At 42.2% G+C, this 15,314-nt stretch overlaps 1 protein-coding gene across 2 annotated transcripts in view; it reads right to left on the minus strand.

The window, feature by feature from the left end:
- Positions 1-13,669, minus strand: part of TRAFD1 (TRAF-type zinc finger domain containing 1) — a 29,095-nt gene extending 15,426 nt beyond the window's left edge. The window contains exons 1-4 of one of the 2 annotated variants that reach the window (XM_082698445.1): positions 13,535-13,669; positions 10,926-10,991; positions 2,593-2,728; positions 2,428-2,481 (exon numbers count right to left, since the gene is read on the minus strand). In XM_082698445.1, coding sequence (XP_082554571.1) covers positions 2,428-2,481; positions 2,593-2,728; positions 10,926-10,972 — 237 coding nt within the window. In that variant the 5' untranslated portion in view covers positions 10,973-10,991; positions 13,535-13,669. The remainder of the gene's footprint in view (positions 1-2,427; positions 2,482-2,592; positions 2,729-10,925; positions 10,992-13,534) is intronic. The other variant, XM_082698446.1, reaches the window with a different exon arrangement.
- Positions 13,670-15,314: the final 1,645 nt, after the last annotated feature.

Raw genomic sequence — 15,314 nt, forward strand, 5'->3', positions numbered from 1 at the left:
TTACTACTCCAATCTGTCTTAAGTACCTGGTAATGAGGAACAGAGACTGTCCTTTATAAAGACACTGATATTTCTAATCTGCATATTTGTACATAGCACTGGCTTTGAACTGACCAAATAAACCAGGAATTACCAACAAAGATGACCCCAAGAGTATAAATACTCAGCAGATGAAGGATAAAACTTTTATAAAACTGGGACACCTGGGTGGCTCAGTTGGTTAAGCATCTGCCTTTGGCTCAGGTCACGATCCCAGGGTACTACAATCGAGTCCCGCATGGGGCTCCTTGCTCAACAGAGAGTCTGCTTCTCTCTCTGCCTGCCCCTCCTCTGAGAAACAAACAAAATCTTTAAAAAAAAAATAATAAAGGAAAGAAAAAATTTTGTATAAAACTTATTTTGGGGGCGCCTGGGTGGCTCAGTGGGTTAAAGCCTCTGCCTTCGGCTCGGGTCATGATCCCAGGGTCCTGGGATCGAGCCCCACATCCAGCTCTCTGCTCCGAGAGGAGCCTGCTTCCTCCGCTCTCTCTGCCTGCCTCTCTGCCTACTTGTGATTTCTCTCTATCAAATAAATAAAATCTTTAAAAAAAAAAACTTATTTTGAAATTGTAACTAAAACACCAAAGAATTAAAAAGATATAAAATCAGGGGCGCCTGGGTAGCTCAGTGGGTTAAGCCGCTGCCTTCGGCTCAGGTCATGATCTCGGGGTCCCAGGATGGAGTCCCGCATCCGACTCTGCTCAGCAGGGAGCCTGCTTCCTCCTCTCTCTCTCTCTGCCTCTCTGCCTACTTGTGATCTCTCTCTGTCAAATAAATAAATAAAATCTTTAAAAAAAAAAAAAAAGATATAAAATCATATGTTACTCTGATATACACATTCCAAACCTTGGAACGTCAACTCAGAACTTCAATGTAATATCACTTCAAAAGTTTAGATACTTTACAACCACTGTGCCAAAGAGCAAGAATTTCTTTTCATACAAATTAAACCCAAGTTCCATCCTAAAGGCTGCTTTAAACACTTCTAGCATAATTTGTGTATGCATGAACTATCTCTTGTAGAAAGCACAAAAAAATGATTAAAGAGGGCCTAGGTAAGAGGAATGGAAGAGACAATTTTTACATACCTGCTTTTGTGACTTTAAAATTATATACCAAGTGGCTGTAATACTGATTCACAAAGATTTCATTAGAAAAATGCCACTGATTTAAAATTACTCAACAACCAAAAAAAAAAAAAAAAAAGTACTCAGCCAAGAGTAAAATATTGCTGGCACATACCAGATAATGTAGTAAGTACTTTGTTAGCAACCCTAAAATGTGTTAATAACTAGCCAGAGCACCAAATAAAGTATAAAAAAAAATTTTTTTTAAGAGAATTTAAAAAAATTCTTTAGTTTCATCTCTGGTCTACAACTATTTTGGTCTAACTTGCAGGAACATTAGGAACTACTTTGTACTTGTACCTTTATAATGACTGATATATTACCATGTTATCCCCAGAAAGAGCCAGAGTGAAGAGGATAGAAGACAGGAGAGCTAACTGGAGGTTGTTTTGTAGAGCAGGTAAATATTAGAACCAGAGTAATACTCATTATTGTTAATGTGACCTCAATCATAAACCCCACCCCTCGCTGGTGAGCCCTAGTACAACATAGGTCAAATGCTTAGAAAAACTAGTAAGAGTGCCGAAGTACTTATAAGATGTTTAATTCTGTGCTGTGGAGTTATGAATAGTTATTGTTTTCTTCTTCCATTTTCCGATTTTTCTACAATGGTTATGAATTACCTTTTTAAATTATAAATGGTCATTTTAGGTACACAGAAAATGATGTGTACTAATAAGTGCATACCTTGGTAAATTTTTACTTATGTACACACACTATGTGACCAACTAAATAGGGGATCTTTTTAACTGGTGAATTCATATGCTCGTTCACAAAAACAACGTTCATTCAACTATGGCAAACAGTTTTATTTCAACTAGGGACCAACTGATACTATGTTCTATCTCATGAAATGCACTCTGAGGAATTGCTTTGGGTATAAGCATTATGTTACCCAAGTGATCAAGAAGTCAAAAGGAAATTACAAGATGTTAGGCAGGCTCTGTACTAAAGTGGTTATACCACACTGGCAAGCCCAGGCTTGGTTTGGCACTCACTGAAGGTGCCAGCTAAACCCCAGCAGAAATGACAGACTCCGTTCCAAAGAGTAACGCTCTGAGACCTGAGCAAGGAGTGCAATAGTCACGTAGTTGAATCTGGCAGCACAAAGTCAAAGCCTTGAATATACTTTAAGAGACAGTATTTGTGGAGCTGGTAGAGAACCAAGACTCAGACTGGTCTTCTGCTCTGCATAAGGTCAGTAATCTCAGTAATATTGGCCCCAGGTAACTCACGCTCTTCATGGTACAGGGAAACTAACCTCATGCTTCTTTAACTGCCTCTTCTCCAACTTCTTATTACATTTGCAGGTCACCTATGATAAGAAGGGACATCAGTAAATTGGCTTTGTGACAACATGAGCACTTGCTAAGGCAAAATAGCAAGTATAATAGAGTTATGAACATTTGAGTACTTGGTGGTTTACCTGACAATGTTCTGTCGCCATGTGACTCTCCATGTCAGATTTGGGAAATGGTTCCTTGCAGATAGGACACATACCAATGTTCCTTTGACAGTGGATCTCATGGATGGTAAAATTAAATACAGGAATTTCTTTTTTGCTATAGAAACAGAACAAAGGAAAAGGCAAGCATTACTGACTCATCTATGCACAGTGATATTACATGAAAATCTGCTTGTCAGATCTTTAGTCTTTGTTACTTCTCTTTAGTAAATCTAGTCTGTAAACTCTTATGATTATTACACCCCTGCTTTTCAAGGATTAACTTCCAAAGGTTTTGAGTCTTCGGTGCAACAATGAGTTATCAGTGCTATGTACTACTTCCACAAGCTCACCCTCACTTTCTAGATGTCAGAGCTAATCACAACCAGCAACATGAAGTCAGACGCCAAGAAATAAATCAAGCTTTTCTAAAACTATCCATGACCCAAAACACAATGATACACTACAGAATTGTAAAAACAACAACAACAACAAAAAAAAAACAGCCTACCAATTATTTTGACTCTGGGTCTGAGGTAGGTTTAACCTCAATAGATTTTATTCCACTAAAAGTCAAACAAGCAGATGCCAGCATTGAGATAGTCAGTGGGGAACATGTCTCCTTTTATGTCCCACATGCCTTTCAAAGCAGGCTAGATACTAGTCAGGAACGTGCTCTGGTTCTGTTGGTATAACTTCACTGCAGAACTGTACAAAAATGAAGTCCTGAATTCCCCAATCCTGTCTCTTCACTCACTCTCTACCATTCTCTTTAAGGAATCCAATTCAATTATCATCTCTAAGTTACAGAAAAGGGAGGAAAATGACAATCTTAAGTGAGAGAAAAAGATCATTTAAATTTAACAAGTGTTTTATGTACACTTCAACAAGAGAAATATTCAGTCTTTACTTTCAGTCATTTGGATATGATCATTAGAAAACTCCAATTTTAGTCTAGGTAAAGACTGCATTTAAAGACTGTCTGGGGGGGCACCTGGGTGGCTCAGTGGTTTGAGGCCTCTGCCTTCGGCTCAGGTCATGATCCCGGGGTCCTGGGATCGAGCCCCGCATTGGGCTCTTTTCTCAGCAGGGAGCCTGCTTCCTCCTCTCTCTCTGCCTGCCTCTTTGCCTACTTGTGATCTCTGCCTGTCAAATAAATAAATAAAATCTTTTTATAAATAAATAAATAAATAAGTAAATAAAGACTGTCTGGGAGGCGCCTGGGTGGCTCAGTGGGTCAAGCCTCTGCCTTCAGCTCAGGTCATGATCTCAGGATCCTGGGATCAAGTCCTGCATCAGGCTCTCTGCCCAGCAGGGAGCCTGCTTCCCCCTCCCTCTCTGCCTGCCTCTCTGCCTACTTGTGATCTCTGTCTTTCTCTCTCTGTGTCAAGTAAATAAATAAAATCTTTAAAAAAAAAAAAAAAAAAAAGACTGTACCTGCCTGGCTCAGTTGGTAAAGCATGTGATGCTTGATCTCAGCTCCTGAGTTCAAGCCCCACATTGGGCATGGAGCCTAATTAATTAAAAGTAAAGAAAGAAAGAAAAATAAGGAATGTGTCTAGGGGTACCTGGCTGGCTCAGTCAGTACAGCTTTTGATTCTTGGTCCTGGGGTTTTGAGTTCAAGCCCCATGTTGGGTGTAGAGATTATTTAAAAAAAAAGATGAATGGATAAAGAAGATGTGGTCTATATACAATGGAATACTATTTAGCCATCAAAAATGAAATCTTGCCATTTGCAGTGATGTTGATGGAACTGAAGGGTATTATGCTAAGCAAAATAAGACAATCAGGAAAGATAATTACCATATGATCTCACTCCTCTGTGAAATTTAAGAAACAAAACCAAAGATCATGGGGGAAGAGAGGGAAAATAAAACAAGACAAAATCAGAGAGGGAGACAAACCATAAGAGACTCTCAATCACAGGAAACAAACTGAGGGTTGCTGGAGGGGAGGGGCCTGGGGGTGAGGTGGGCATGAAGGAGGGCACATGATGTAATGAGCACTGGGTATTATATAAGACTGATGAATCACTGACCTCTACCTCAGAAACTAATAACATACTACATGTTAATTAGCCGAATTTAAATTAAAAATAAAGATAGAGTCTATAAGTATGTCACCTAGAATAAAATTTCAGAAAAATAAAATACTGAACAGAATAATACAGATAATAACACAATCTTTAAATATTTTATTTAGCCTACAAAGCTAAATACTATAGGAACTCTCTTCCACACTCAATTGTAGATAGCTTTTTTCTCTTAGAGTTTTCATCTTCATATGTAGTGTAAGAAACATTTCAGGGACGCCTGGGTGGCTCAGTTGGTTAAGCAGCTGCCTTCGGCTCAGGTCATGATCCCAGCGTCCTGGGATCGAGTCCCACATTGGGCTCCTTGCTCGGCGGGGAGCTTGCTTCTTCCTCTGCCTCTGCCTGCCATTCTGTCTGCCTGTGCTCGCTCTCTCCCCTCTCTCTCTCTGATAAATAAATAAAATCTTTAAAAAAAAAAAAAAAAGAAACATTTCAAAGTAAGATGACTGATGTGCCTCCAGCTATGTCATACTCCAGTCTGAAAGACCAAGACACAAAATAAATGCAAATTTATTTCCACCCAACGGTGAAACTATCAAGGAAGCTCTTATGCAAAGAACAATTGTGAGATGGGAAGAAATCTCAACGAGATAAAGAGGGAAACTACCAATATCTTGAAAGATTTAACTCCCCTTATTTCTCCAAAATTCCTAGCTTTCTGAGGAAACCAATGGTTTTAAAGTAATTATTTTTTTTAAATGAAGGAAAAATATACAGAGGCTATAAATTATGATCTAAACCTAGTAAATTAACAAAAATTAAAATTAGTAAGTTCCACTGTTAAAGATGTTGTGAAACTAGTGTTCTATTATGTTACCAGTGGTACTGTAAACTGCTTAAAAATAGGCTGAAAATCTGTTTCTAGGACTGATGAAGTTCCAGAACCTAAGTCAGGTTTGGTGGGGTGAGGTTCAGAGCTGACGACTAAAGAAAGAATTCTTAAGACATCTTTGGTGCAAAATGGTGGTTTATTAAAGCACAGGGACAGGACCCGTGGGCAGGAAGAGCTGCTGCCCCGGGTTGTGAGGAGTGGCTGGTTATATACACAGGAGTTGGGTAGGTGAGGACAAAGGGCTGTTCAGAAGGGCTATTGGGGTAAAGAAGACTGTCAGGATATTGAAGGCCTGGTTACTATCAAGCCAAGGCCACTTTCCCTCTAATGAGGCACTAACATAAAGACAATTGGGAGTCTCCTGGTGGAATGTTACATTCCTGCTATCAAACGCCCTTGTTAGTGAGATTTAGGTTTTATTTTATTTTTTTTTAAAGATTTTATTTATTTATTTGACAGAGATCACAAGTAGGCAGAGTCAGGCAGAGAGAGAGGAGGAAGCAGGCTCCCCGCTGAGCAGAGAGCCCGATGCAGGGCTCGATCCCAGGACCCTGAGATCATGACCCGAGCCGAAGGCAGCAGCCCAAACCACTGAGCCACCCAGGAGCCCCGAGATTTAGGTTTTAAAAGAAATTTAACTTTATTTACTTTTCCTTCTACCTCCATCTCCTTCGGTTTTTTATGGAGGGGAGGGTGACGTTAGGGCTTGAGGAACTGAGTTATGTATCTTTGGAAATTGGGCTATTGATAAGGCAACTTCTTTGTTGTAAATCTTGAGGACATTTGTAAACCAAGAGAGACTCCTGCCTTGCAGGACTGTGATCTCTGCAAGTTAACTATTTGTTCTTCTTTTAGGGCAGTCAGGGGTGCCTGTGGAATGTCACACATATTACCAAGGGGAGTGGGTGGAGAGGGGGTGCAAGGCACCAGCCCCTGCTCCATCCTCAGCCAGCCTCCTGCTCCCTCATCAGGACCATAATACAGTCTTTAACCAGGTAATCTTACTCTTGGAATTATGAAGACTTTCGTTAGGGTTGTAAAACAGTTTTAAAAAAATCATTAGGGACTCCTGGGTGGCTCAGTTGGTTAGGCCACTGCCTTCGGCTCGGGTCATGATCCTGGCATCCTGGGATCGAGTCCTGCATCGGGCTCCTTGCTCATCGGGGATCCTGCTTCTCTCTCTGCCTCTGCCTGCCACTCTGCCTGTTGTGCTCTCTCTCTGACAAGTACAGAAATAAAATATTTTTTTAAAAAATCATTAAAAATGTTTAAAACAGGGCTCCTGGGTGGCTCAGTTGTTTAAGTGGCTGCCTTAGGCTCAGGTCATGATCCCACAGTCCTGAGATCAAGCCCTGCATCCGGCTCCCTGCTTCTCCCTCTCCCACTCCCTCTGTTTGTATTCCCTCTCTGTCTGTCTGTCAAATAAATAAATAAAATTTTTTAAAAAACAAAACCGTTTATTTTTTTTTTTAAGATTTTATTTATTTATTTGACAGATCATAAGTAGGCAGAGAGGCAGGCAGAGAGAGAGAGGAGGAAGCAGGCTCCCTGCTAGGCAGAGCCCAATGGGATCACAACCTGAGCCGAAGGCAGAGGCTTTAACCCACTGAGCCACCCAGGCGCCCCCAAAATAAAACCGTTTAATGAAGTGAGCAGCTACATGAAATGTACACCAACAAAATGAAAGCAGAGCTATATCATGACTATAAAACATACATGCACAAATGCCACAAAAAATTAAACCTAATAATTACTGCTTAGGAAACGGAGATTCATAATTTTTACAATAATTTTCTTTCAGCAGCAAAAATCAAGAAAATATGTCTACAGTTCTTATTTTACAGGGCTAGTAGGAAAACATATTGACACAGAACATTCTATATACCCAAGGCCACTAAAATTTTAGGATTTGACCAAAAAAATATTAAGGACCACATAATCATAACATAAAGCAACAAGAATCAAAAGCAGCTGTTAGGTAAGACCACACAGTAAATTTACTATGATACATTTTCACCACTTGGGAAACTTTGAAAGAAACCTTGTAAGAAAAACAGATTTGCAACAATTACATACATGAAACAATTGTCTGCTGGTTTTCTTTTTAAATTTAGCTCCCAAGATAGTCCCACCAAACATTCCAACCAGACAAAATACCAATATACTTACTTCCTATCATACAGATAAAATCAAGGTGTTTTAAATGAGATGAGAACACAACTCCGTATCTAGATAAAACTGGGAAAAGCTCCAAGGAGGGCCTAGCAAGTTAAAGATGAAATTTCACCTTAGATAAAAATGACTGAAAGGCAAGCCAAGGCTTCCAGAAAATTCCCAGTAGCCTTCTAAATGCTAAGCAGAACAAGCCAGAAATCAATTTAACTATTACATGCAAAAATAAAAATCGAAGTTTTGGGGCTTTTTGTTTTTAGTAATCTCTGTAACCATCACGGGGCTTGAACTCATGACGCTGAGATCAAGTCGTGAGCTCTTCCAACTGAACCAGCCAGGCACCCTGCCTTTTTTTTTTTTTTTTTTTAAGATTTTATTTATTTGACAGAGAGAAAGATCACAAGTAGGCAGGGAGGCAGGCAGAGAGGAGGTTGGGGAAGCAGGCTCCCTGCTGAGCAGAGAGCCAATTCGGATTCGGGGCTCGATCCTAGGACCCTGAGATCATGACCCTCATGACGCAAGCAGAAGGCAGAGGCTTAACCTACTAAGCCACCCAGGTGCCCCAACCAGGCACCTTTATAAGTCAAAACCTTCTAACATTGAAGTTCCTATTCCTTAGAACCACACTCTCCCCCACAGAGAAGAGAGATGACATACAAGAACTTCTTCAACAACAAACTCCTTTTACTGGCCCAGTGGATCTAATGGCAGCTTATTTTTTTTATTTAAAAAAAATTTAAGTAGGCTCCATGCCCAAAATGGGACTTGAACTTATGACCTGAGATCAAAAGTTGCACACTCTGACAGAGCCAGCCAGATGCCCAAAATTTCTTATTTTTTATTTTGCTATTTTTTTAAAATAGACTCCATGCCCAATATGGGGCTTTAACTCACAACCCTTAGGTTAGGAGTCACATGTTCTACCGACTGAGCCAGCCAGGACCCCTTCACTTTAAATTTATTTATTTATTTATTTTTTAAAGATTTTATTTATTTATTTGTCAGAGACAGAGGGAGAGAGAGCGAGCGAGCACAGGCAGACAGAGAGGCAGGCAGAGGCAGAGGGAGAAGCAGGCTCCCCGCCGAGCAAGGATCCCGATGCGGGACTCGATCCCAGGACCCCGGGACCATGAACTGAGCCGAAGGCAGCTGCCCAACCAACTGAGCCACCCAGGCGTCCCTTATTATTTTATTTTTTTATTTTTAGTAAACTCTATGCTCAATGTGGGGCTTGAACTCATGACCCCAAGATCAAGAGTTGCAAACTCTACTAAACTGAGCCACGCTGGCACCCCGGGCACTCACATTTTGAAGTTTACCTTTTCTTAGGGAATAGAAATATGGCTTTAAAAACAAAAATTTTTAACCTAGAATTTAGACAGGGTTACTGAGATGGGAGGTCTGTGGGTCTGTGCTGGCTTAGTTACTGTTCCATGCTAATCCTTTTTCTTTAAATAAATTGCTTTGGCTTTGAGTAACCCTGTTTTCATTAGCTTTCCATTAACTTACCTTTTTTTTTTTTTTTAAACTCCCTTAGCATAGTTATTTATATATTGTCCTGGCCTTGAGACTCCTTCAAATTGGAGAACTGACAAAATAAGCGTATCTTAATTGGTGACATTGCCATTACGTCTGGTTTTTTACACAATCAATGTTTTCTTGTGATTACCTGCATCGCTGATTAATTTGTACCAGTAATAGCACATATAAAACACAAACAGAGCTAAAATAGCTTTTAGATTGGCAGAAAGTGATAGGGGCATAGTAGAAAAAATACCCTTTAATGCAAGACATGCTCTTAGAAATGAAATCTTAAATCTGTTCAGGTAAAGAATATTGCAATCAGCAGTTGCTCTGATTATATCCTAATCCTGCTGAAAGCCTAATAAAAAGAAAAAAGCAATAAAAAAATAAAAACTGTTATCTGGCTCAAATCTCCCAGCAATCTGAGTCAAAGTATTTTCCTCCTTCAACATCTCTTCCCTTTTACCACAATTTACTAAGTTAAACATAGCACAGTCAGTTCTGCTTTGCTTTTTTATCCTTCCATAGAGTGCTTGTACATTACCAAAATACCAAACTCTCAGGAAATTATTAGCTGCATCCTAAGTTTCATTTCAGCAAGAAAGAGTTGCCCTTTCCTGTCACTCACGTGGGTCAAATACACCAAAATAGGAAGCTTAACATCCAAGTCTTCACAAACATTTCTGATCATGAAATGATAATGATTAAGCAGGACTGCCAGAAGACTTTAACTAGAGGTTTTTTGTTGTTGTTGTTTCTGTTTTTAGTTTTAAAGCAGTGGAACATTCCTTCAGTAAAATCCTTTATAAAAATAATTGGGTGGCTCTGGCTGTACTACTCTCTCAATGCTAGATGTAGAACCAACCTCACTAAACTTGCTCCCAATCACCCCCAGGACAGCCACCGTAGCAACATGGGGAAATCTTTGTAACGTTTTGAAAAGCATGCATCTAATCCAAACATTATATTTTTTGTATCTTCTTTAAAAAAAAAAAAAAACTGATAAGGAGCACCTGGCAGGCTTGGTCATAGAGCATAGGATGCTTGATCTCAGCCTCGTGAGTTCAAGACCCACATTTGACATGGAGTCTACTTAAAGAAAAAAAAATAAAAAAATAATAATAATAAAAATGTATTATATTTTCCAGAAAGACCAAAATTACATCTGCTTATTTATACATCAAAAAAGTGAGGCTCCAAAACAGTCAGTGGGGTGACTGGACAAGTCATTAACTATAAAGGCAGGTACCAGAGCTCCAGAAGCCCAGCTCTATCACATCACTCTACTCATTTCTCTATGCTACCTGAACCTACCACCTTTTTTTTTTTTTTTTTTTTTAATTTGACAGAGTACACAAGTAGGTAGAGAGGCAGACAGAGAGACGGGGAAGCAGTCTCCCCGCCAAGCAGAGAACCCAATGTGGAGCTCAATCCCAGGACCCGGAGATCATGACCCGAGCTAAAGGCAGAGGCTTTAACTCACTGAGTCACCCAGGCGCCCCTGAACCTACATCTTATCCCATACTAAAACAGGCAATGTTACATAAAATTGTTAAAAAGGCTTTTTAGTCCCATATATTTCCATGTTATATGGTAACAAATTTAACCTGCCAATAAATAAACCAGCCTTCTTCCAGTTTGTTCTAGAAACCAGTTTGTTCTCACTCCAACATTTCTTACATTTAATTTCTTACCAATTGTCACATAGTTGAGTGTCCTGGTCATCTAGAAATTCAGCCATCTTTAGTTCTTTCTGAAAACTACAAAGGAGAGAAGTGTAAACTTTCAATTTCATTTCTGCTTTTAGGATGACATGCAGAACACAAAAAAAACAACTACACAGAAAATGTTACCAATACCAGTACATTAAAGTATTTTATTAAATACCCAATACATTTATTTATTTATTTTTAATTTATTTACTTGTCAGAGAGAGAGAGAGAGAGAGAGATGGCGCAAGGAGCACAGGCAGAGGCAGAGGCAGAAGCAGGCTCCCTGCCAAGCAAGGAGCCCGATGTGGGACTCAATCCCAGGACACTGGGATCATGACCTGAGCCGAAGGCAACTGCTTAACCAACTGAGCCACCGAGGCGTCCCTACACAATACATTTATATTTTACCCTATTTTTTAAATTTTCATTTTAAAGTAACTTGACAAGCAAAAGCACCACAAAAAACTCCTGTAGAGTTTAAACTCCTGTAGACCCTTAACCCAATACATCATAAATTATCACAGTAAAATTATCAAATGTGGGGAACTAATACAATGTTAATAACTCATCTATAAATCATATTCATGAATCATTCCACTAATTTCCTTTTCCTGGTTCAAGACACATCACATAGTTATTTCTCCATTATCCTCTGATTTAGGATACTTCAGTTTTTCTTCATCTTTCAAAATCGTGTTAAGTGTAGTTTGAGTCTGTTTAGGGTTTTCTCATGATTAATACTTTTTTTAGCAAGAATAACACAGAACTGATGTCGTGCTCATCTCAGTGCATTATATCAGAAAGTACATGATGTCAACAGTGTTATTATTACAGATGATGTTAACGCTGATCCTTAGCTGAAAAAGTGTCTGCCAGGTTCGTGCACTGTAAAGTTTTTCCTTCTTTTTAAACAAGATGTCAGTGCAGAGAGCAAACTGCTGCCAATTTCCTTACCACTATTCTTTGCTATGACACAAAAATGGTCTTAAATACTGCCCCCAAAGGGCTCTTAAATGGTTCTGACATTTCCGAATGAACTCACTTTTCAAAGCATATATTCATTCAACATGTTCATGGAGACCCTGTATGCCGCACCGGCAGTAAGACTACTTCACAAACTAAGGAAGTGAAGTGTCCATAACAGATCAACTTAGTGACAGAGGAAAAATAAACAAATTAGCGGATATCTTAATGTCTTTTGATGGTAAAGTACACAGACAAATGAGATGAAGGGAATCTACTTTAGAAAAAGGTGGTAAGAGAACTTTCTGACAAGGTGACATTTAAACGCTGAAGTGTGAAGAGGAAGTAAGAGAGGATGGGAATGGGGGGAAATCCAATCAGGCAGGGGGCCCAAAAGGAAATGAAAGAGAAAGTAAAGGGAGATTTGGAAGAGCAGAACGAAAAACGAAAAACGGGAAGTACTCAAGAGGGCCTTATCCTGTACAGCAGAAGGGGTATCAGTCTACAGTCCTAGCTCAACGGTACCCCAGAAAATGGTTTTAAATTAGGGAGTTACAGGACTCCAGAGAACCGCTCCCCCAAGAAATGTGCACTAAGGATAGGAACCACCGATCTAGGGAAATAAATCCCGTTCCCCAAAGGGGAAAGCCTGGATACTTTTCTCAGGGCGGTCTGTTCCTCGGGGTGCTCCAGAAACTAAGCCAAGACCAGAGCTTCCGGTGAGGGAAGTGCCTGCCCTCTGGCTGCAAAGGGTCTGGGGGTGGCAGGCCGAGCTGGGAGTGGGCCCCTCTGAGGGTCGAGCTCTGGTTCCGCCACGCAGTAGCTATGGGACGTGACCTTTCTGGGGCTCAAATCCCTCAGGCATTCAACTGACGATACTCCAAAGGGCCCTCTGTATGGAGCAAAGGGGCGAATGCACGGAACTGCCCCAGGACAACTCAAGTCTCCAACCTGACAAGGAGCCCCTCTCTGAGGTTTCGGGCGCAGCTGCCCCCTCGTGTCCAGGCGCAGGAGGCGGTTTCCAACCGCCCCCTCCCCCGGGGAGTTCGCGGGTGGGGAGCGGGAGAGGGCACCAGCTTCGCAAAACAGCAGCGGTTCAAATGTACCGTCTGACTGCTAAGCGCTTCCCAAGGACCCTCGCCCCCAGGCCGGAACCCTAGCAGGTGAAAGCCATTTATCCCCTTCTGGAGCGAGCCGCCGCACAGCTGGTCGGAGTGGGGACTCGAACCCCAGTCCCCGGCCGAGAGCCCGCACTAAGCCGGCGCGACACCGCCCCTTTTCGTCCCCACCTCCCGCCCCGCAAGCCCGGGGCTCGCGGCTGGAGCCCGGCTCCGCCCGGGGCGCGGTGCCCACAGCCGCGCTCGGGACGACGCCCACTTCCCCGACACCCTGGCCAAGGCCGCGAAGGGGCGGCGCCGCTCGGGGGCTGCCGAGACTCGGGTTCCCCGAGGAGAAAGCGCGGCCTCCTCCACTGGCCTGAGGAGACGCCGTGGCGTGGCCGTCTTTCTCCACACGGCCGCGACCCCCGGGGCCCACAGCCCCCTCGCCCACACACCAAGCCGCAGGGATGCCGGCCTCCTCCCGAACCGCAGTGAGGCTCCCAAGGCTCGGGCCGCCGCTACACTCACCCGGGACGACAGCAAGGACTTGCAGCGAACCCGCTAGCCGCAGACACAGAGCCTCCCCACTCAGCCCCCCGCACTGAACAACGGCCCCCAGAGCCGCCTCACCACTTCCGACCGCCGCGGAGAAGCGCGCCCATTGGCCAGCGGCGGCACCAGCTGTCAAGCCATTGGATGATACCGCTGTCGCTCCCAGGGCCCCGCCTGATGCGAGCCGATTGGCTCCTCAAGCTCCACCCGGGTGAATCCCTGAAAAGTCCCAGCCCTTGCACAGCTGGGGTAAGGTCTGAGCTGGAAGCTTGGTTCTCAGGGCCCAGCGGCTAACCTTGACACAGGCTAATAATATTTGCATGAATAATACACACACAAACATTACTAATACGCTTAATATATTAAGATAATTTAATAGCATTTGTTCTCTTGTCATGAGCCATTAATACCTATTAGTCATTCTTATTGCTGTGATAACGCCCTCATGCAAGACCTCTGCAAGGCTTTATCCATATTTGAGCACTTTGCTTTTTGCAGAGAATTTAGCCGCTGGATCGCAGTTTTGACTCCCATATTCTCTACTGCTACCTGTATGGACTCTCCAAACTCATGAACAAAAATAAATAAATAAATAAATAAATAAAGTCTGCCAACAACAAATTGTATGTACCTGTAAAGCAATATATGTGTGTGTGTGTAGAATTGGAATAAATACATTTTAAGAAGAATAGATCTAGTTTTTGTCACAGGTTCCTGGCACAGAGCTTCAAAAAACTGGAATTTCCTGAGTGATAGGAGTGTCTTTGTTAAGGTCATGGTGAATCAAGATGGGCCCCTACATAGCTTCCGAATGATGGCTGGTCACCAAAAGACCTAGCCCTTGATCAGAGGATCAGACCTTCCACCTCTGAGGAGGGGAGGGGTCTGGATTATCAATCGTGCCTATGGTAATAAAACCCCAATAAAAACTCTGGACACCTAAGCTGGAGGGAGCTTCCTAGTTGGTGACCATATTGATGTGCCAGGAAGGTGACACACCCTGAATCCACAGGGAGAAGGCAAAGAAGCTTTGTGATGCCCCTCACATTAAACCTCACGTATCTCTTCATTTGCCTGTTTCTGAACTATGTCCTGTATCATAAAGCTGTAACTGTAAGCATAGTGCTTTTCTTAGTTCTGTGAGTCATTCAAATGAATTATCAAACTCAGGGAGTCATGGGAAACCCTGAACTGATAGCCAGTTAGTCAGAAGTATGCTTGGCCTGGGGCCCCCTATGGTGTGGCTGGGACTAAAGTGAGGACAGTCTTGTTGGGGACTAATAAGATCTGTTTTTCACTCACAGCAATTAAGTTCTGGCAACAAATGCATAGAGTTTTCTCTCCCATCAACAACCAGTCCTTCAACTCTCCAGACTTCAGGTGGGTATCCTACAATTTAATTCAACTCTAACACTCAATGCCTGGAGTTAGCACCAGATCTCACAGGTTAAGGGCTCAGTCCCACAAAACATCCCCCACCCCTGCCGATATAGACACTTTCAGACGCCAGTTTCAAATTCATGTTGTCACCTATGTTTCTGACCAACCCGTTATAAATCAGAGGTTCCCACAACCCCCTCCTCAGGTTCTATAATTTGCTGTAATGACTCACTGAACTCAGGGAAACATTGTACTTACGTTTACTGGTTGGTTGTAAAAGATATCATAAAAGATATAGATAACAGCCAGGCGAAGATGCATGCCGGGCAAGGGCTGGTGGGTTTCCAGCACAGGAGCTTCTGTCCTAGTGGAACTG

The sequence above is a fragment of the Mustela nivalis genome (genome assembly GCF_964662115.1).
Source record: "Mustela nivalis genome assembly, chromosome: 14".
Classification (NCBI taxonomy): Eukaryota; Metazoa; Chordata; class Mammalia; order Carnivora; family Mustelidae; genus Mustela; species Mustela nivalis.